The sequence below is a fragment of the Bos indicus genome, chromosome 3 (assembly GCF_029378745.1).
Source record: "Bos indicus isolate NIAB-ARS_2022 breed Sahiwal x Tharparkar chromosome 3, NIAB-ARS_B.indTharparkar_mat_pri_1.0, whole genome shotgun sequence".
NCBI classification, from domain to species: domain Eukaryota; kingdom Metazoa; phylum Chordata; class Mammalia; order Artiodactyla; family Bovidae; genus Bos; species Bos indicus.
The window spans coordinates 115,884,384-115,906,728 of record NC_091762.1 but is presented as its reverse complement, the minus strand read 5'-3'; the positions used below and the strand labels follow the sequence as shown (position 1 = coordinate 115,906,728).

Genomic DNA, 22,345 nt, shown 5'->3' with positions numbered 1-22,345 from the left:
TCTGTTGGCCTTGCTGCTGCTGCTGCTGCTGCTAAGTCGCTTCAGTCGTGTCCGAGTCTGTGTGACCCCATAGACGGCAGCCCACCAGGCTCCTCCGTCCATGGGATTTTCCAGGCAAGAGCACTGGAGTGGGGTGCCATTGCCTTCTCCTTCTGTTGGCCTTACTAGACCTCAGAAGTTAAACCCCATATTTTACAACAAGGACTCTGTGAGCATCCTCTGAGGATAAGCAGTGGCTCCATTTTTTTTTCCAGTTTGAGCAGCGCACAGTGCAGCTGGGATGAACCTCGGGCTGGCGGGGACACCACCCCACCGTGGCAGTCTGGAAGGGTGCTTCACACACCAGCAGATGACTGATGTCTAAGGTGGGATGTTGTCTGCCATGAGTGAAGCCCACTGCGGTGCTGAAGAGGGGACCTGGCAGGGCCACCCAGTGATGGCGGATGTCACAAAAGGAGGAGCCAGGCTGGGTCTTGAGGGATGGTCAGGTTTCAACACAGCGGGTCAGGCCATGGGAGGCATAAGACAGCTGACCCACCCACACCCTGCCCTTTGAGATGGACAGCTCACCTGACCTACGTAAGCACAGCTCAAGACCTCACACACACACACACACACACACACACACCCCTCGGGCAGATGGCTCTCCCCAAGCCTTTCTACATAGACGTTCAGGAGCCACCACGGGGTCAAAAGGAAAAGTTGAACGAAGGCTGGGGTGCAGGAAGGTGCATACTGTGGAGGGACAGTGATTGGTCCTGAGGGGAGGGTCCCCATGCTTTCACAGCTGGAGGGAGGCAGGGCTGGAGGAGCTGGGAGGCAAATCAGGAGGGCCTCGAGGATTCTGAACTTCACTGCACAGGCTGTGAGGAGCCATGAAGCAGGCGAGAAGATGCGGTCCCAGTGAGACACCGTGTGTGTGTGCTAAGTGACTTCAGTCCTGTCTGACTCTTTGTGACCCCATGGACTGTAGCCTGCCAGGCTCCTCTGTCCATGGGATTCTCTAGGTGAGAATACTGGCAAGGGCTGCCATTCCCTCCTCCAGGGGGTCTTCCCAACCCAGGGATGGAACCCAAGTCCCCTGCATCTCCTGCATTGCGGGCGGATTTTTCACCCGCTCAGCCACGGGGAAGCCCCAGGGAGACTCTGGGAAGTTACTTTGTCCTGGAAAGGGATGCAATACACTGGAGGAGTCCACAGTCACACCCCAGACGTAGGGCTTCAGATCCAGGCTGCTCCACCGAGCAAGAGGAACCGTTCCTTAACCGAAATCGGCTGCAGTTTGCTCAGCTGGGAAGTGAATGCATGCACACCTCTCGAACTGGGGTAGGACTCAGCGAGATCACGCATGACAGCAGCAGGCTTCTCCGCTCCAAAGGGATATTGTTAAAAGGTGGACTCTGACACTGGCATCCAGAGTGGGGCCTGGATTCTACGGGTCTGGGAACTTTAACATTGCTAACGAGCTTGGGTGACACCCCTACCCGTGGTTGGTACACTCAATAGGAGTGCACAGTGCAAAGCCTCAGAGCCAGAAGTGGTCAGGAGAAGGAGCAGCATAAACAGCTCCTTCTGTTATTATGATTGTCTTATTGTTAGAAGGAAATAGCCTAATGCTGGGATAAAGACTGTAAAAACGGAAAAGCAAAGCGACGTTATTTATGAGAACAAACGAGGAAGGCAAACAGTAAGAAATACAGCCCCAGCAGCCACTCAGGAGCCCTATCCTCGCGGGATTTTGCAAATGAGAATCTGAGTGAAACTGCCGGTCGGACACAGCCTATTCTTCAAGCTCCCCTCTCCACTTCATCCTCCTCAGAGAACACTTTGGTTGCACTTCTGAAATGCACTAAATTGTAAATATGTTTTGGAGTCCCGCCACAAAGTAGAACTCTTTTAAAACTGCACCATATAGCTTTCAGGACCTTAGTTCCCTGACCAGAGATTGAACCCGCATCCTCAGCAATGAAACCATGGAGTCCCAGACCACTGGACTGCCAGGGAATTCCCCACATTGACTTCACATTTCTAAAACTCTGACAAATAATGACCAATTATTACATTTCAAAGACACAATTCCCCCAAATTACTGCTTAAAAACAACATGATTCTCACAGTGAACCCCAGACATCTCCCTATAACTGCCTGAAATTCCTCCACTGCCAAAGAATTCGTCTTCATTATTTCATCCCCAAGAATTTTATTGGACAGCAAGGAGATCAACCAGTCCATCCTAAAGGAAATCAACCCTGAATATTCATTGGAAGGACTGATGCTGAAGCTGAAGCTCCAATACTTTGACCACATGATGCCAAGAACTGACCCACTGGAAAAGACCCTGATGCTGGGAAAGATTGAAGGCGGGATGAGAAGGGGGTGACAGAGGATGAGATGGTTGGATGGCATCACTGACTCAACAGACCTGAGTTTGAGCAAACTCCTAGAGATAGTGAAGGACAGGGAAGCCTGGTGTGCTGCAGCCCTTGGGGTTGCAAAGAGTCAGACTAGACTGAGCGACTGAACAACAACAAAGCAAAAAATAAAATAACTGAAAAATCTGTGACAGTGATGACTGTCTAGTCCTGCCCTATGCTCTACGTGGGAGGAAGTTCTGAAATGAAGGAACTTGCATAATTCCACATAGATAAGAGAAGGAAAAGAGGGGAGGAGAAGGACGAGACTAAGAAAAGGAAGAGAGGAAGGAGGGAGAGAGAAAAGATATTGGGGGAGAGAAGTAAGTTAGCTGAGAAAACATCTGCAACTACCTTCTGCTTTAAAGCTAGAATTATCTTGGCTATCTTCTTTTCCAGGGGAAAAAACATAGCCTGGTATTTCTTTTATTAAAGAGTAAAAATGTTTTCCATTCTTAAACAGTTCACATAAAACATCATTGCTTTTACCTCTGAGTATATTACATAAACTCAGTTCCATAAGACCTAAACTTTCTTTAATTTTAAATGTAGTGTTTAATGACGCATTCACATGGTTCAAAATTCAGAAGGTAATAAAAGAGCAGATGCTCTTACTACTAAAAAGGAAAAAGATAGCAGAGGAATATTTTCCCTCCAACTTTATTACCTCTGGCTATACAACTGCCAGGGCTTCCCTGGTGGCTCAGAGGGTAAAGCATCTGCCTGCAATGCAGGAGACCCGGGTTCGATCCCTGGGTCGGGAAGATCCCCTGGAGAAGGAAATGGCAACCCACTCCCGTATCCTTGCCTGGAGAATCCCATGGACAGAGGAGCCTGGTGGGCTACAGTCCATGGGGTCACAAGAGTCAGACACGACCGAGCGACTTCACGTTCATACAACTGCCATGTGACCACAGAGTCACGCTGGTTCTAGTGACTCCAGACGTGCTAAAAAGGATCCCTGATTTACGGCTGAGTGTATGGGACAAAATGGTGGTGGTTTGGGGTTATCTTAATCATCAGATGGGATGGAATTCATTGATAGTTTTTCAGACTTTAATTCCTGCTAGCAATTTTCTTGATTAAGCAAAAAATAAAATAACAGTGAAAAAACTTGTAGCAGGGGTGAAAACACAAAATGCACACCTGAGGTTCTCTGCCAACAAGGGTCCTGAGAAGATTCGCCCCTCTCCAGCACGACCATCCCCTGGACAGCACGAGAGTCACAGACACAGCCCGCAGGCAGGCAGGACACAGACACGGCACCACGTGATGTGCCGTGCTTGAAATTCTGAACACAGCCCTGGGCCTCTCTTTCTAGTGTACTCAAAATCCATTTAATTTTAAGTTACATAATAATCATCAATTTCGCATGTGTTGAAGAAAATCAAAACGACTCTTTAAGAAGCATTTGCAAATCCCAGTAACTGTATATAAGCACCACGGTTTCCATCTTCGAAATAAACCTTATGTTTTCATGTTGATGGGGCAGGCTGTTGAACTTTGGCAAAGGACACTTAACCCTCTACAAAAACAGCATAAAACACAGGCTTGGAGAATGAGCCGGTCTGCTCGTGACCGGTCCTGACGCGGACGTCTGAGAGAGCTTAATCACTGCAATCGCGGATGTTATTAGCTTGCCAAGTGCTTTTCATCTCTTAAGGGCTGCCCAAGGACCAAGTGATAAACCCGGAATATTGCATCTTTTATTCCATTATTTCAAGAATAAATTATTCCTTAGTCAAATTTTCTATGTGCACTTTGGATATTCAAAAGTCCCAAAGTTTCAACTAGGATCAATACTGCATCTTATTTTGGCTTTCGGTAGGCATTTAAAACCCCGGGGCTTGTCTTGAAATTGTCAGCATCTTTCTATTTTAAAACAAAAATTAATCTCATTAAATTGCTAAAATAAGCCTGAGGTCAGTTTCTAGGGTCAGGCGGAAGGATTCCAGCCTTGAAACTTATTTTCGTGAAGTCCTGCAGGTGGCGCCATAAGCAAACGGTCTTCCCCTGCCCACCCACCGGCTCTCCCCAGAATTAAAAAGAGAAGAAAACAAGATTTTGACTCATAGGATAAAGGAGAGGAGGGTGTAGGAAAACTATAGAATCGTGACATATCATATAGAATTATGCTGCTATAATTTTAAAAAATCCGTAATTAAAATATTGATTATGGCATTGCCTACTTCCTTTGTATTAAATATGCGCATTTTATAGGCAATGTGTTTCTAAATAAATATAATTTTAAGTTGACTCTTTTATGATGCCATAACGACGGCCCAATCCTCATTTGAGTGTTCAACGTGTACTTTAACAAAATTATACATTCGCCACTGCGCTGTAACTAGCTGGGTTTTCAGCCTTCATCTCATCTTCCAGAATGGTATTTCTTCAGTCCTAACACTCTGCTTAATCACTCCAATAAAAAGAGTAGATTTCTTTGTAATGCAATTTGTAAGCAATAAACATGATTGAGAATGCAGTATTCGCTGTCGACTATGTTTAATGCAGGGTTTTAATTCGGTGTGTAATTATTCATTAGGCAGGCACTTTTCCCGTTCACATATCTTTTCCCGGATCTGGAAAAAGTTGGTAAGTTGGGAAAACATCGGGGCAACAGGACTTCCTCCCACTTTGGGCAAGCAGGAGTTTGATACAGATGTTACAGGAAAAGACATTTTTCTTTTATCTGCTAAAAACAGGAGGTCACATTAACTCCTCATACAGACACATAAAAATGTGATTATGGGTTCTAAACAGAACGCAGTGGGCTCCTAGTTAACACAATGAGATTTCTAGTAAGTGATGCATAAATTCTTCAAAAATGACACATTTCTCACGTTTCATTCCAATTAAATTACTGAGGCAGCTAACAGTGATGAGCACAGAGTACGGGGGTAAAATGAAGGTCTTCTTCTTGTAACTGTATCTCTGTAGAAGTATATTTTTATGAGAAGCAGTTAATATTAAGCTATTATTTTTCAGCTGCGCTGGAAGGGATATCTCGACTCTTTCTTGCCGAGCTCTCCCTGGAAGAGGCTGCTCCTTTGTTTCTTGGGTTTGTTAATAAGAGAGGATTGCTTCGCTGGCTTCGCCCCCGCCCCCGGGTCTCTGGAGCGAAAGGGCTTAGCCCGAAAGGGGTCCCGTGTGTCCGTCCCCAGGGTCCCAGAGTCGGGCCCGATACTGCCCACAGGCCTGCGGCCGCATGACTCCAGTATGCCCGGAGCTCCACTTAGAATCCGCGGCGCGGGGCCGGCGGTGAAGGATGCCCGGAACCCCGCGCCCACCCGCGATCCGCGAACACGCGGGGCCGGTCCCCCCCGCGCCCGGTGGTCCACGTCTCCGGATGATCAGTGCCCTGCGGCCGGCCGCGCGGGGGGTTCTTAGCCTAGCGGGGGGTGGGCAGGGGTGTCTGGGCGGGGGGGAAACCTGCCTGGGCAGCTCGCAGTGCCCCCCACCACCCAGCCCCGCCAGGAGAGCATGGGGGCGTGGGGCCCCCGCCCCGGGATATCTGGTTTCAGGGCTGCTGCCCCTCAAGGGAGGCCGGAGGAGCGCGAGGCCGCCCGGAGGGAGGCGGGAGGGGGCGTCGGAAGACAAAAGGCTGTGAAGCTTTAAATTCAAAAAAAGATGTTTTCGAAAGCCTCGTCCTGGGGTTTGAAAGGCGCTCCGAGGACAGCGGCAGAGCGATCCCAATCAGAAATGCGATTTGAAGTCCTAATGAACTTGATTGCGTGAACATTTATAATCCCCCATGGCCCTAAATGAAATCAGATATAATCAGAAGATACAGGGAAGGGAGTGTTTACAGCCGACGCCGGGCGGCTGCGGGACGGGGAGACGCGGCCCCGGTATTGATGTCGAAAATGATGGATAACGCGGGAATGGCAAATATACTATTTGTCTAATGGCTCGGCAATTAAATTCCCCTGTAAATGACCCATGCCTCATTTCATCCTAATCTATGGAATTTTGATTGAATTCGTCAGCTCTAATTGAAAAATACTGCACTTTAATGTCTGCATTGCAGTTTCAGGACGAGAGTGGTTTTAATGAGACAGTGCCCCCCTGACCCGGGAATATTTGAGACTTTTATTCGGAATTTAAAGCCAGAAGATTGCTCAACTGAGCGCTGCGATACCCGCCGCGGTATCCACGTCCATCTATCTCCAGACGCGATTTAATAACCGCACTTGGGGATAAATGCGGCCCCCGACCCTCGCACTCTTGTGGCCACCAAGGGCGCCCCATCCCGAGATAAGAGCAGAGGGGCTTTTAAGGTGGTGCCGTGGCGCGCCAGCGGAGGGGGGCTTCCAGGGAGGGGCCTGTCCCCTTCCTGGCCCCCGTGCCCAGTCGCTCTCCACCCGCCCCCCACCACCCCCAAGCCCCGGGCCCTGTCACTGACCACGGCCTGCGAGACTTACCCGGCCAAACCCAGGCGTCCCTCCCGGAGGAGGTGGCCCAGCTGGCTGCGACCCGCGCGCACCAGGAAATGGGGGCGGCTTCCGACGCGCTTTATATGCAAATGACGACGCGAAGCCATCCCTAAGAAATTAGCTACTTGCCGAAGCATATTTACTAGATTGAAATGAATTAAAGAGAAACACTTTAAGTCGTGCAAACGAGATAATTGGGCCACATTAAAACTGGAGATGTTTGCTCCTTTCTCCACCCTCCCCACCCCCCCAAAATCTAGTTGGTGGGGGGCGGTAAAAATCGCCCCCCTACAAACACACACCTGAAACGAGGTGATCAGGCTCCTGCTGCTCAGAGAACGGACGTCTGAAAGTGCGAGGGCCTGGTCCCCGTGCAGACCTGACGCGGCGCCCCTGGCGCCCGAGCCTGGGCAGCCTGGCTCCCTGGCTCCAAGGGGCCAATCCCGGCCTCTGCCCGCAGGGAGCGCGCTAGAGCCAGGTTCCTGCGGCGAGAGCAGACGCAGAGCGCCGGTCAGCCCTCAGGCCTCGGCGGGCGGCTCCGTCCCGCCCCCCAGTTTCGTCCACCTCAGTGTCCCTACCGGTGGGATCAGGATGGGGGCTCTGGGGAGAGGCATTTGGGTGGAAGTAAGAGGCCAAAATACTCGGCTCGCCTCTGTGTTAGTGGCTCAGTCGTGACTCTTTTGCGGCCCCATGGACGGTAGCCTTCCAGGCTCCTCTGTCCATGGGATTCTGCAGGCGAGAAAACTGGAGTGGGTAGCCAGGCTTTCTTCCAGGGGATCTTCCTAACCCAGGGATCGAACCTGAGTCTCCCTCCCCCAAAGAGGAATGTGTTTGAGCTTTGTTCGTTTAACTCGCACAGTTTACAGATCTTTTATTTAAAATGAAATAATCTGAAACGACGAGAACTCGTCTCCCTGGGAAGGCGGTGCCCAGCGCGCCCTCCTAACGCTGAACTTAGTGATCAGCGCGCCCTGCAGAGGGACCCTCCGAGGGCCCCTGCGTCTCCGCCTCGGCAAAGAGGAGGACGGCCTGCCGAACCCCTCAGAGGCGGCGCTTCGGAACCTCTCTCCACCCCGGGCAGGCGTCCTTAAATACATCCTGCGTCCTGACCCATTGGTGGCCTGTGCTTTGTTTTTAAATGCTCAAGAGTCTTGAGATCAGAGACGGCCCCAAGTTGAGACTGTCACTCTGAGCGCACAGGCTTGCGCCCCTGGCCGCCCCGCGTGCACCCAACACCTGCATCACTCCGGAGGCTGGCGGGCCGTGCTTGCAATTTAGAGACACCGTCCCACCCCCCACCCCCACCATCCTCTGCGGGCCAGGCGCCCTGCCACCATGTGCTACGTGATCTAGCTGGGTCCCTACGACTACCCGTAACAAAAGCAATCTATTGATTATCTGCGCTTTAGGGACTCAGTCAGACCGCTGGTGAGACAGAGCAGGCGTTCGGCCCATTACGCAGATGGAAAAACAGAGGCCGGGGTGGGTTCAGAGGTGCACCCAGACACTTTAGGCCCAGATGTCAGAGGGTCTCTTATCCTTTCCGCTTCTAGTCCCTGCTCAGAGTGAGTCAAAGAACCAGGAGAACTTTACATGGACTTTAAAGAGAGCCTACGTGGGTTTTCTATAATCACGTCCAAAATCTGATGGTATTTCTTAATGCCTTGTGTAATCATGGAGGTCTGATTTTTACCCCCCTCATTTGTGACAAAGCCTTCTCTTTTAGCCTAGACGTCTGAAATGGAAAGAAATTGAGACTTTTTCTTGTGCAACTGTAGACATGAAAAATAACAGACTTCTCAGACCTTCTAATCCTGCAAAAGGGGAGCCAGCTTCAATTCCCTTGGAATCCCAGAGCCCAAGCAAGCCCTAAAGCAGATGTCATTATCCGCATGGACCGTAGGCGGCGCTCTAGATTCCGGAGACGTATTTGCGGACTAATACGTTTGAAATTTTGAAGCCTTAAGTAAAACTGGTTCCCGCCTTTTCCTGGTGAATTTATTAAATATATGGTACTTCTTCAACTTCTGTTTGCAGATATGAAATAACCTTATTAGGTTATTAAAATTAAATTGTCAATGCAAAATTTGCTTCCACAATAAATTACTCACTTCTTTACATGTTAAAGCATAAATTTCCAAACAACTTACAATATGCTGAACGCATTGAATTTCAAGGGCTTGGGGGTTAGAAAGAACGTTAAGAAGTCTCCCATCTCTTAAGTTTTCTGGGTTTTTCTTGTTTCATTTTGGTTGCAGTTTAAGTGGGTGGGAGAGAAACTTGAGGACAGGGAAAATTATAACAACCAAGAGATAAGGTAGCCCCAAGTGTCCAGGAGGAGAGTTAAGGGGCAGATGGCTGGAAGGGGGCCCATCCGCCCAGCCTTCACCTCTGCCGGGCTATGGGGTCTGTGACTGTCCTCCATGGCTGCTCCCCTGTGGCCTGATCGGAACAGGCAAGGGACACCGACGGAAGCGCCCAGAAGCAACCTTCGAGTCCCCTGCAAGGGACAGTAGCCTCAGCATGGCCCCGCTCAGTAACTGGGTGTGAAGGAGCTACAAGAATAAATTACCCCCGAGGGGGTGGTGTGTGCAGGATAAATACAACATAGTAAGGTATGAACAGCCTGTCTTTAACACCCTGTTCATCGTTCAAAAACAAAACGCTCTTTCAACAAACCTACGTATGCAAGGAGCAACACACCCCATGAAAAATACTTTCATTTCCTGCAAAACGCAGAAATGTCTCCTAGGGAAGTGAGGGGGACAGCCTTCTGAAGTTTCCTGGGTTTTTCCCACCGGGTCTCAAAGAAGCATTCTCCTCTTCCCCTCCTCTTCCTGTCTGGTGTTCTCCTGAAATGAAAACACAGGCTGGCGTGGGCATGGGCACGCAGGTGGGGGGAGCGGGTCTGCTCTCTACCCTGCCTCTTGGTTCCTTCTCACTATAAAGTTTGGCGACTGCAGACTGCACCCCGAAGGAAAATATAATTGCTGATAGCAAACTTATGCAAATTGAGCACTCTGTCTTTCAGATGATCAATGGAGGAAACTCAAAGAGATGCTTCTGTTTCAGAGGCCGGGAGATCAGCATTTGCAGTTGTCTCTTTGATCCCCACCAAGAAGGGGTTGCATACTGGGGGCATGTGAGGTGGCAGGTTGTAGAGGTTTGTTTAGAGACCTGCAAACAAGGATTGCCTCCTTCCAGTCCCACTCCAGCCTTCTCAGGCACTGGGCTGAGGACAGTGTGTGTGCGTGTGTGTGTGTGTGTGTGTGTGTGTGCACGCGATGAGGACAGTGTGTATATGTGTGTGTCGGTGTGTGTGTTTGAACCAGGAAATAGTGTAGGCTTGTGTGTGTATGTGTGTATGTGCATCATGAGGACAGTGTGTGTGTGTGTGTGTGTGTGTGTGTGTGTGTGTGTGTTTGAACCAGGAAACAGTGCAGGCGTGTCCCAGCCTGACAAACGCAGATGACCAGGAAACTGGCCCGCCCTCTTGGGGCCCATGACTTACACCACCCTCAGGTCGATGAGCAAAGGAGCCCAGGAAAGTGAGGGTTCAGAGTCTGAGGGGTGGGGGTGGGGCGGGGTGGGGGTGGGGTTGAGTCCTGTGGCCCGCCTCCACGGACTGCCATCCTCATGGGCGCTGGTTCTTGGTGGCTTCCAAGTCCCTCTCTCCCTTGCGAGTCCAGGATCCACACTGGGCTTCTCCTCCAGCGATGCGGGGGCTAAGCCCTCTTACTTCCTGGCCCTGTGAGTCAGGTGCCCTGCTGCCAGTGAGGTGTTCCTGCTTACCTTTTCAGAGGGCTTCTGCATCTACTGCGTTATCTGCATTTAACGGTTGATCTTAATCAAACAGCTCTCCACACCCCCATCAGCCCACACCCTCTCCTGTCCTCCTGTGGGAAACCTCTGTCATATAAGACGGACCTTGGAGAGTCAGAGCTGTCCTTTGGGAAAACCTCAGCGGAGCTGGGTGGGTCAGTTACAGAGGTACCTACCCTTGAGGTTCCAAGATGAGTTTATTGATAAGCAGACTTTTTACAATGACCTCTCCCCCTACCCCGGAAATCCACGGAGGGATTCACTGGGAGGGGCAGAGGCTGTGCTGAGTCTCCCTCCCCATTAAGCCAACATCCCTCCCCTCTGTTTACAGCCAGTGCCCTGCCCTGTCCTGTGACAGCCTTTCTGGGTCACAGTTCCTTAATCGAAGGGGGCGGCAAGCGGAGGAAACGCAGCCCTGCTTTGCAAATATCCCTGCAGAAAAGGAGAGACGAGTTCTGCCTGGGAGCATCCCCGCTTTTCCTTCCATCCCTGTAGAAGCTGAAGTTGGAGCAGCGCCCTTGATGTGGTTGGTGGTTGATCCAAACACTCCCTTACTCCCTGCAATGTGGTTTCCAAAGGGTTAAATGGATGAACTCTAGATAAACCTCGTCCCCTTTAAAAGACAACACCCCTGCAGGGGGTCGGGGCCCTCGAGGGGTGGCAGCTGAGGCCCCGGTTTGGGAGGCCTGGAAGGCCCCAGAGACTCCAGTCCGGAGTCCCTGGACTGGGTCTCCCTGGACACACTTTCCCCCGGAGCGCTGGAAGCGGAGGGCACGCTGGCCATCGGTTGCTTCCCTCTTGAGCATCAACTGGACGCTGGCTGCGGCCGGCCCAGGCCTGTCACTGTGTGTCCGCCGCTGCCAGGACAAGGCGGGAGGGTGGGGATAGGACGGGAGGCGGACAGCGGCTGACCCCGGCATTCCGGGAGGGGTGCCCGTCCGGCGGCTCCCAACCCAGGCTGGCGCACCTTCTCACCCCTCGGTGCCCTCTGCCCGCCTCCCTGGGCCACTGGCTCTGCGACCGACGGATTAGCATCTCTGTGAAGTCCCCGCAAACAATGCCCCCCCTGTGCGGGGAGATGAAAAGTCCGGCGCTGGGTGGCGGGGCGCGTTTGAAGTCCCCGAAAGGTGGGGCCGCGCGGATCCGAGGGGGCGGCTGCGTGGACATGAAGGCAGGTGAGAAGTGCCGCGCGGCCTGTGCCTGCCTTCGCGGCGATCCCAGGCCTGGGGTTCAGGACGGCCTCGGCGGGAGCCAGCCCCCGGGGAACCCAAGCGCGCTCTACTCCCCCCGCCCTCTACCGCCCCCCAACCCCGGCGCAACTGAGCCGGCTCCCCAGGCTCTGTCCAGCCACTACCGCCCTCGGGCCGGCTGCCGAGCCGGCCTCCGCCCGATGCTTCGTCCTCAGAGCATGGAACCCCAGGCCGGCCGTGCTCAGTGCCCGCCGAGGAGCCCCTTTGCGCCGGCCTGGGTGCTTCCACGGAGATGCGCCGGCGCGGGGCTTCCAGGGACAGCGTGGCAGGCAATCCATTACCCCCTCGGTGGTCATGAGATTCCCACTCCAACCTTCAGGGCTCTTCCGAAAAGGAACCCGGACCCCTGCCTGCGCCCTTGGACGCCGAGACCCTGTCTCAGGAACCTAGGCCAACGTGGGGTGCGAGAAACCTGGGTCTCCAGGCATTCGCAGCCTGCGCCCGGGTGCGCCGTTGGCGCGTCCTTGCCCGCAGCCCCGGAGCTCCCGGGCGGCGCAGGAGCGCCCCCCCCCCACCCAACCCTGGTCCCCAGATCCCACCCGGGCTCCGCTCGAGGGCCACACGGCCGTGGCTCCGTGAGTTTCTCCGCGCTGGGGAGGGAAGGGCGGCGCAGGTGTGAGGGTCATGTTTCCCCGCCTGCAGGGCCAGGGGGAACAATTTCCAACTCTTCCAAGGATATGCAAAAAAAAAAAAAAAGTCTTCAGGTTTCTTGTTGGTGGTTTTGTTTATGCAGTTTTGAAGGTGGGGGACACAAAGCAAAACTTTCTACCTAAGAATGCCGCTGCACACACGGTCCTGTAAAGTGTTTCTTCTTCAAGGCGCTTTGGAAAGAAAAAAAAAAAAAGAAATCCGTCCTGCTTTCTGCAGGGCCAAGGAGCAGAATAATGAAACCAAAGACTTTTATTTTATAAACCACTTGATCTTTGCTTGGGAAACTCTATTAATTGAATGGGTTTGCCTTTTTTGCCAGTCCCCTTTATCATTATTTATGGGCTTTAAATTGTTTAAAGTTCCCTTGACGTTCAATTTACAAGTTTGGGGACTTTTTTTGTTCTGCCTTTTGTCCTGGAGAAAGACATCGTGTTGGAAGTGCTTTGAAAAGCCAAACATGAGAGGTTGGCAATGAAAGGGAAGCGGGCGAGATCCCTTTTAATTCCGTCCTGTTGGTGAATGGCTCTTTTACATAATTGCAGGAGCTATTTCAAAGCCAGCCAAGGGCTGACTTCACTTAGAACCACATGGAGTCTATTTTGGGCTTTCAGATTAAAAAAAAAAAAAAAAAAAGGCTGAATAAAATAGTTAAAAAAGATGAGGCTTCAATGCTTTCTGCTACTTGCAAATTGGTGTGTCTGATGGGGAATTTTACACAAGCACCCCTTTGTAAGTTCGTCTTGGGCTTGGGAGGGACTGTTCTGGGTTAGCTGGGTGTGAATCCCAATTGCCCTTCCATAAATAAAACCCATCCCAAGCTATTTCCCAACTATTGCCAGGAGCAAGGGCTGCGGCAATGACCAAACGATCAGGCCACTCAAAGTCCCTATAAATAAAAACAACGTGGTTGCCTGAGAAACCGGCCTGAAGCCTGGGACTGGGCGCCGGGCGGGAGCGCCCTACACGCCAGGCCCGCGGGCTTCTCGGCTCCCTCGGAGACCCGGGGCTCCCACTGCCTTCTTTCCACGACCACCCGCGACCTCGACCCTGGCGGCAGCGTGGCAGCGCGGCGGTTCGCTGTGCTTCCTCCTCCGGGCTGGACTCGGCAGGCCACCGCGAGTCAGCGGCATGAATATTCATTCACTTGTGCACTGAGCATGTTATACTCAGGCTCCATCCATACACCTGCGTGCAAAAGCTGACTGGACCAGCCCCGAAGCGTGGCGACAGCTTAATTACCGTCACATTTACTGACGTCTGATGTTTTAAGTGGCCTAATACGGTCTTGACACCAGCCTGGCACAGGCCGAGGAAAGTGTCCAGGGGCTGGGCCAACTTCATCCCGGCGGGCGGGAGGTTCCCCGGGAAAAGAAGTTCGCCGAAGTTCACTGGAGTTGGAGGACCCGGATCGCCCTACGGATGCGTCTTTCGGTCTTCCTCGTAGGAGAAAGTGGGGCGGGGGCGGGGGAGGGACTCTTACAGGAAAGTTGCAAAGATGTGTGCCGGACGGTTTTCCCGCGCAGCCTGGGCCGCTGAATTACCGAGGGCGCTGCAGTTTGAGGCAGTCGCCAGCTAGGCAGATCGGAATCCGAAGGATGGCTAAGCCATGTACCTGTCTCTCGCTGCTCATAAATCTCTCCACGGAGCGGAGGAAAAACTCTAAAGGCTTTTATTATCCACTGTCGCCGCGCTCTGAACGCTTTGCAGGTTGCTGAGGTGCCCCGAATGAATCTTGTTAATCACGGCGAAACACAGGGATCCTTTTATGACGCCAACAGTCGTTTTCTAAGCAGTTAAGCATTAGATGAGAAAATATGGCTGCATTGCATTCCAGAAAAAGCACACGAGTAAATAAAAATTCATATCGATGAGACTTCTCTGAACTCACTAATAAAAGGAGATTAGTATTATAACCCCTATAGTCAATACTTTCCACGGCAATTTATGGAGGCAAATAATACACCATCAAATTGTTTCAAGTGGAGTTATAATTCAACAGACCTAAATCTTCTTGCTGAACTTTAAAGGCAGAATGATCACCAAAATAATCAAAGGCACCTCTCTCTCTCAGAGGGTAATCAAAAGACGGAAGTCCATAGAACAACGTTTTTATGCCAAAAGAGGAAAGTGGATGGCAAATTTGTTAAAATGAGCAACAGCTTATACAGACATGCCAGTGTCAAGCAGCGAAGGGACCCGGCTGTATCAATGTAAAACGAGCAAGCAGTCCGCGCGTTTTTTCCCCTTAGTATTCAGAAAACAAGGTAACCGTTCCCAAGACGGTGTGTCTGTTAAGTATCTCATAATGAGAGGCAGTATTTATTATGCTCATAAAGAAAGCAGCCTTTTGCCCTGGGCTTCGATTTTTTCTTTTTTTCTTTTCTTCTGGTTCTTTTGCAGAAGTGAAGAAAGGACGTGCTTACAGAGCCTACACACGCCTCCTTCCCCGTGCCTCCATCCCAACGGGAATTCATTTTCCCTCGCTCCGCCTAAGCCACCTCGGGGTCTGGGCGTGAAGGGAGTGGAGGCAGTACAGGCAGCGTCCTAATGAATTCCTTTCAAGCCGCCTGCTGCCGGAGCCATCTATTACTGCGGCCTGGAGTGGGGAAACGCGCCGGAGACGTCTTTGTCCGGGTGGTGGTGGGGCGGGGGGCGGGGGCGAGGAGGAAGGCGGCAGGCAAAGGGGCCAGCGAGTTTTCTCAGCACTCCGGGGCGCTGAGGAGGCACCCTTCCCTCGCTCCTTCAGGGCCCCTTGGGTGGGCAGCGGGTCCCCGACCAGACTCCCGGCTGAGATGGTGGCCCGGAATTAAGACGTCCCCTCGAGGGGCCTTCAGGTTAAAGCCGGAGAAAGAAGAGCGAAAAAGAGAGCGTCAAAGAATCGGGTCGATAAATTCATAAAGATCGATTTATCTTTATCTCCCAATTAAATGTGCTTGTAAGTGATACATAACACACGTCCAACACGGGCCAACTCCCCAACCACTAGCTCCTTGGCGTGAGCTGATTTTCAATGACCGGCGTAACAATGCCCTTCTCTCCTCTCCTCCCGGGGCCCGGGGCCTGTCGGCCGTTTCGGGCAAACGTTTAGACCCGGGAAGTAAGAGCTGAGGCCCTGGAGGCTCGTGGAAGCCCCGCGCGCGCTGGTGCGCTTTGCACCTTTTACCCTTGCCACGAAACGATTACATTTTAAAACGGAACACAAGAGCTGAAAGTTTGTGTTTTTACCATGCTGAAGGGGATAAGAACTTTCCTGGCACCCACTCCCTCTCCGCCAATTCCCTTACTCCCAAATTCTGGGTTTTGATTTTTTTTTTTTTTTTTTACCATTGTCGAGACAGGGAAATCATCCCGAGGGAACGTGCTCCATCCTGCAGTAGGCAGAGGGGAACCGCGCGCCCTCGAGTCCTCGCGCTGGAAACCGGGCGGTGGCGCCGGGGTGAGCGCTCCCTCCGTTCTCAACGTGCTTAATTAGCGCCTATTTACAAAACGCAGCTTTTATTTGAGCAAACATCATAAAGCTTTCATCAGGATAATCTCACGTTATACAATCCGGCGGCGCAGCAACTCCCCCCTTCCTCCCCGAGGATGGAGCAGATAAAGGACTCGCTTTATTATCATAATTATTGTGGCTGTTATTTTGGTGCGCGCCGGCAAAGTGTGTAAATAGGTGCGATGATTAAGAATGTCATGAAAAATGAGAAGGGATCGCTCGCGGGCGGGCCCGGCTCGGGATGGGGGAACCGGCCACCTCCCCGCGCCGCTGGGGATGCCGGGGCGCCGTGAGAAACCTGGAGGGTTCCCCGCAGCGAGCAAAGGGTTGCCAGCTCCCGGGCAGGCGCCCTAGGGGGCGGACCTGAAAGGGCAAGGGCCTCGCCCCCAACTCGGGGAACCTCGCCCGAACCCCGGGCGCAGCAGCAGCAGCAGCAGCAGCAGCAGCATCCAGCAGGTTTCCTTCCCTTGCATGTATAAAAGAAAGAAAATAACCCGTGGTTTAGCCCCGAATGCTACCCTCGGAGCCCCCCCCCCCCCCGATGATGCCGCCGAGACCCGAGTTTCGAGCTTCGGAGGTGCCAATCGCCCCTTTCAAGTTTGCGCGGAGCCGGCCGGGCGCACACGCTCGGGTTCGCGGGCCCGCGCGCTGCGCTGGCTGCGCCCACAGCCAGCTCGCGGCCAGTCCCGGTGGAAGGGGCGGAGTCCCGTCTTCGCCCCGCCCACTCCTGGTGGCAGCCAATCGGCGGCGGCTCCAGGCCCCACGTGAGCGGAGCCTGGCCCGGCAGCAGGCAAAATGTGAATGAGAAAGAAGAGCGCGATTTAAAGGTGCTAGCGGCGCCCGCGGAGGACAAGTGCGCCGGCTTCGCGCGCGCTCCCCCAGCGGCTAGCCGGAGGCGACCGACAGCCAGCCAGACAGACGGACGCGCCGACGGCTGCGGGCCCGGGCCGAGGGCCGCAGGAGCTACGCGCCAGGGCTCCGGACGCGGGGCCCACGGCAGGCAGCAGCTCCGGAGAAAGCCCTCGCGGGGAGGGCCCGGGCGCCCGCTCCACTCCAGGGCGCACGGCCTCACCCCCGCGCACCGCCCGCACTCGCGCCTGCCAGCGGCATGCAGAGGGCCCAGGACTGACGGGGGAGGTGGGCACCTGCTCTCCGGGTCCCGCTCGGCCCCTGCTCGTGACTCCAAGCTGCGCTCCGGGCGCCCGGGGGGCTTCCCGGCGGCGGCGCGGCGCGGGGACGTTTCGCCTCTCGCGGGCCTCTCCCGAGCGCGTCTATGAGCGCAGCGTTCCCGCCGTCGCTGATGATGATGCAGCGCCCGCTGGGGAGTAGCACCGCCTTCAGCATAGACTCGCTGATCGGCAGCCCGCCGCAGCCCAGCCCCGGCCATTTCGTCTACACCGGCTACCCCATGTTCATGCCCTACCGGCCGGTGGTGCTGCCGCCGCCGCCGCCGCCGCCGCCGGCGCTCCCCCAGGCCGCGCTGCAGCCGGCGCTGCCGCCCGCGCACCCGCACCACCAGATCCCCAGCCTGCCCACCGGCTTCTGCTCCAGCTTGGCCCAGGGCATGGCGCTCACCTCCACGCTCATGGCCACGCTGCCAGGCGGCTTCTCGGCGTCCCCCCAGCACCAGGAGGCGGCCGCCGCCCGGAAGTTCGCGCCGCAGCAGCTGCCCGGCGGCGGCAGCAACTTCGACAAGCCGGAGGCGCTGCAAGCCGACGCGGAGGACGGCAAAGGCTTCTTGGCCAAGGAGGGCTCGATGCTGGCCTTCTCCGCGGCCGAGGCTGTGCAGGCGTCGCTCGGTGAGTCGGCGGCGCGCGCGACCCGGGCGCGGGGGCGCGCCAGCTCCGGGTTCCCTCGGGGGACAGAGGGGATGGGGCCATGCCCCCGTGGGACCCCCGCCCCCGCCTCCCCCGGCCAGAGGAGCGGGAAGATGCGGCCGAGCTGCGCCAGAGGAGCCTCCGCGGGGACGGGGGGTGGTCTTTTAGAGCCACGCAATGAGTGGGGAGGTGGGGGTGGGGGGGAAGGGGGGCGTGCATTTAGCGCCCCGTGGCCAGCTTCTGCGCGGAGCCGCAAATCTCTCCGCCGGCGAGTTTGGTGGAGTCTTGCACGCCGCCCAGCCCCCGGCGCTGTGACCTGGGGTCCCGGGTAGGTTTCAGCCTCCAGGGCAAGAGGGCTGGGCTGCGCATCTCTGCAGTGCGTGTGCCTGAGGGCGCCCAGACCTATTAACCCCCTTTTCCGGGCTTGTCGCTTGCCTAGGGGAACGGCGTTAGTGTGCTGGGGTGTCTGGTGGGAACTTCTCCTGAGGCTACGAAACTTCTCTTTGACCCCAAACCCGACACTGTCTGGGGTCTGCACCTCCCTGCGCCCCCCGGCTCTGGGTGCGATGAAATTGAAGTTCACAGAATTTTCAGGCTGGGTGAGGAGTGGGTGGAGAGGGGAGAGGCAGGATAAATGGTGAACTTCCCCTTAGCCCTCATCCAGCCCCCTCCCCGGGGACAAAGAGGACGCTCTCTCGGGCCTCACGCCGTCTGCTAACTTCTGCATTAAGCTGCAGGAGACTGGGAGGGTGCGGAGGAGGCCCGGCGGCCCCTTGAGTGATGGTTCTGGGCAAAGGGCCGTCGCCTGTACTGTCGCCTCCTCTCCCCTGAGCTTTCTCACGCCTCCCCTCCCCTCTCTACCCCTCAAAGGCCAGGAAATCACAATGTGTTAATGTCATAGAAAGACAATCCGCTAAGGGGGGAGTTGCGGGAGGTGGGGGGGGGAATGCCCGAGTGACGGTGGGAACGGGGAAGGCAGGCCAGTGTGCGAAATGTAATAAAATGCCGTTTGGTTTTGCTTTCAGTCGGGGCTGTCAGAGGGCAAGGGAAAGACGAGTCAAAGGTGGAAGACGACCCGAAGGGCAAGGAGGAGAGCTTCTCGCTAGAGAGCGATCTGGACTACAGCTCGGATGACAATCTGACTGGCCAGGCGGCTCACAAGGAGGAGGACCCCGGCCACGCGCTGGAGGAAACCCCGCCGAGTGGCGGCGCCGCGGGCAGCACCACGTCCACGGGCAAGAACCGGCGGCGGCGGACTGCCTTCACCAGCGAGCAGCTCCTGGAGCTGGAGAAGGAGTTCCACTGCAAAAAGTACCTCTCGCTGACCGAGCGCTCGCAGATCGCGCATGCCCTCAAACTCAGCGAGGTGCAGGTGAAAATCTGGTTCCAGAACCGCCGGGCCAAGTGGAAACGGGTGAAGGCCGGCAATGCCAATTCCAAGACAGGGGAGCCCTCCAGGAACCCCAAGATCGTCGTCCCCATACCCGTCCACGTCAGCAGGTTCGCTATCAGAAGTCAGCATCAGCAGCTGGAGCAGGCCCGGCCCTGAGGGCCCAGGGCGAGCCTCGGCCTGGACCACCGTGGAGAAGCCACAGCTTCGGGGAGGGAACCCATGGTGGGCTCCACCATGTCTGAAGCAAAACTCAGAGTCACCCCCCAACTTTGGACATCCCAAGCAAATTGAGAGTATATCCATTAACGAGCTTGAAAGACTGCTTTTGAAGGAGCTACAGCTACACCTGGAAGACACACTAAATATTTATTATACTATCCTACTTTGTACATAGATATCTATATAGATTGGATCTCAGCTGCCGTATTTTGAAAGTTACAGGACCAAACTGCCCAGTAACCTCCTCCACCTACATTCCCCGAAGAAAACAAAGCCTCCACTGCAACTTGCCACGCACAGCAGCCACCTTTCCACACTTTTCCAAAGGTAAACATCATGTGCAAGAACAAACACGGTCACCACTTATTTTTGTTTCTATTCTGGCTTTTTTAGTTGACTGAGAAGCAGACGTTTTGGGGGGGCAGCCTGGAAATTCGCTTTGCTTTGGTTTTTGCCTGGCTTTCTTTCCTGGGGTTGCATATCCTATGAGCCCTGTCTGAAGCACGTCTCCGTTGTGTTTAATTTATTTCAATGTAGTTTATTTTTCCTATAAGTTATGACATTAAAACAATCTCAGTCTTGTGAATAAAAAAAAAAAAAAAAAAAAAAGGAGCAAGAAAGAGAGAAAAAAGACCAATTCTTGGGTCTCATAAGTATGTCCAGATTTGACTGTTTATAGAGGGACCCTCCTGCCCGCAGTGGCCGAGCAGCTGGTCTGAGACCAGCACCGCATAAACACCCCCTGTCCCGGGCCTCCTCAAGCTGGAAGGACCAGAGCCATCCAGCAGCAGCTCACCAGGTTTTAAATAGAGCAATAGCTCCAATTGGGTTACCGATTCGAGAAAACCTAATTTCCACCTTAGACATCTAACCTCTTCCCTTCTGTTCAGCCTAACCAGTATCTGGGAAGCTGGCAAACTTTGGCCAGAGGAGGAGAGGGGCGCCGGAGGAGGGTCAGTGAGTGCGGATATGGGTGGCTTTGCATAAAATCTTCATTCCCTAAATCGACGACCGCCGGGGGAGGGGACGCGTTTCCCTCCAAGCATCCCCCGACCTGAAAAGAAGCGGAGCGCCCAGAGATCGGGTTCGGGGCGCGATCTTCCAGACGGGGACAGAAACCCAGCTAGCGGAGCCGGCTTCCGGGCAGCGCCGGGCTGGGAGGCGGAGGCGGGCTGTGGGCGCTCGCGGGCCGGCACCTCCCTCTCCGGGCGGGGTCGGAGGGGGCGGGACCCGACCACCGCCCCACCCCGAGGAACGCCGGCCAGTTGTGGGGAGGCGGGGAGGCGGGGAGGCGGGGGGGCGGGGGTCGGGGGGGGGCCGGCCCGCGGTGGGGGGTGAGCCCCGGGCACCTCCCCGCCTTGGGGGTGGGATGCGGCCCGCCGGGCGCGGGAGGGGCGGGAGGGAACCCTGGGCCCACTCCAGCACCGCGGACCGCGCCCCCAAGCCCGGCCCGTTCCGCGCGCGGCCCCTTTTCCGACCCGAAGCGCCCGTCCGGACGCGAGCGGTCGGGCCCCTCCGGAGAAGGCCGCGGATAGGCCAGAGGTGACCCAGGGGTGCGGAGCGGGCGAGTGCGGTCACCGAGCCCTCGCGGCCGCCGAACCAGCCGCCAGGGGAGAGAAGAGAAGCCGTGGCTTCGCCAGCCTCAGCCTCCCGAGTGGAGGCCGGGGAGCAGGTTTGAGAAGCCGCCGGGCGCCGCGCTCACCGCCGTTCTCAGCCCAAGAGGCGAAACCCATAGCCGTGGCTCAATACGAATATTGACTTAATTTTTACGGCCTTCAACCCGTCACCTTTCCGCGGCGGAGGGGCACTGGGGACCCCAGTGTCAGCCCGAAGTTCAGGCGCAGGGCGAGGCGCAGGGCGAGACCCCGATTCCCTCCGCGTCCCAAAGATTTCAGGGACAGAAATTGGCCCCGGCATGGTTTCTGAGAGCGGTGATGTGGAGTGGCCATTCTCCGAGGGCCTCAGTCCGCTCTTCGGGGCTCGCAGAGCCGTGGGGGAGCCTGGCTGCCCCTAGCCAGCGCCCTGCGCCTGTGGTGGAGGGGTGCGCCCCGGCCGCTCCCCGCCCCGCATGGGGTCCGCTAGGCCCGGCCGCTCCCGCCGACCCGCCGGTCGCCCGCCAGTGAGCGCGCCCGCCCGGGGGTCCCGTTGGTGTCATCTCCTCGGAGAGGCCCTCCAGGCCCCAGGCCGCTGCCGCTGCAATGGAGGCCTCTGGAGACGTGGAGGCCTCTGGGGACACGCCATCCCCACCCGGCGCACCCGGGCCGGTCCGTTCCCGGGCCACATATGTGCCCCTGGACAACTGTGGCCGATGGCCTAGATTCCCGGCCCTGAGGGCAGGGATATCTCCCCCTGGCACTCTGGGGAAGAAACCCTTGATGTTGAGAGCAGGGCACTCCCCTCCATACACCTTTCCACCATAACAGGTGTGACACCCCTGTCTACCTTTCCCAAAAGCTCATGGTGGGGATGGGAGACAAGAGGGGAGGGAGCCACTGGGGTTGGCTTCACACACCTGAGGGGAAAGTGAAGTTCCCTAGGAATTGGGGGGGCACCTTCAGGGAGCCCTACATGCGGCACCACTGCCAGGTTGCCCCCTGCCCTCTCTGGGCTGGGTGCCCCCTCCTCCCCGACCCCAGGACTCTGGGTGCCCCCTGAGAGCCCAGCCAGAGGAGGCCCAGACCCCCGAGACAGGCCGAGGGGAGGAAGATAAACAAGCAGGGCTTGATGGCCGCTGTCATCATGGCCGTCATCATGGCTTTCATTTGGCTGCCTAATGAGTCACATCACAGGCAGAGAGAAAAATTGTCAATCGCCCGGGCCCTAATGAATTTTTTTGCAAATTGTAATCAAGCCAGG

At 55.4% G+C, this 22,345-nt stretch overlaps 1 protein-coding gene across 1 annotated transcript; it reads left to right on the top strand.

Annotated features, from left to right (window-relative positions):
• Nucleotides 1-16,898: 16,898 nt before the first annotated feature.
• On the top strand, nt 16,899-20,341 carry GBX2 (gastrulation brain homeobox 2). Its single transcript, XM_019958442.2, has 2 exons — nt 16,899-17,859; nt 18,903-20,341. The coding sequence occupies exons 1-2, from the start codon at nt 17,334-17,336 to the stop codon at nt 19,424-19,426; spliced, it is 1,050 nt and encodes a 349-aa protein (XP_019814001.2). The 5' UTR covers nt 16,899-17,333; the 3' UTR covers nt 19,427-20,341.
• The last annotated feature ends 2,004 nt before the right edge of the window (nt 20,342-22,345 follow it).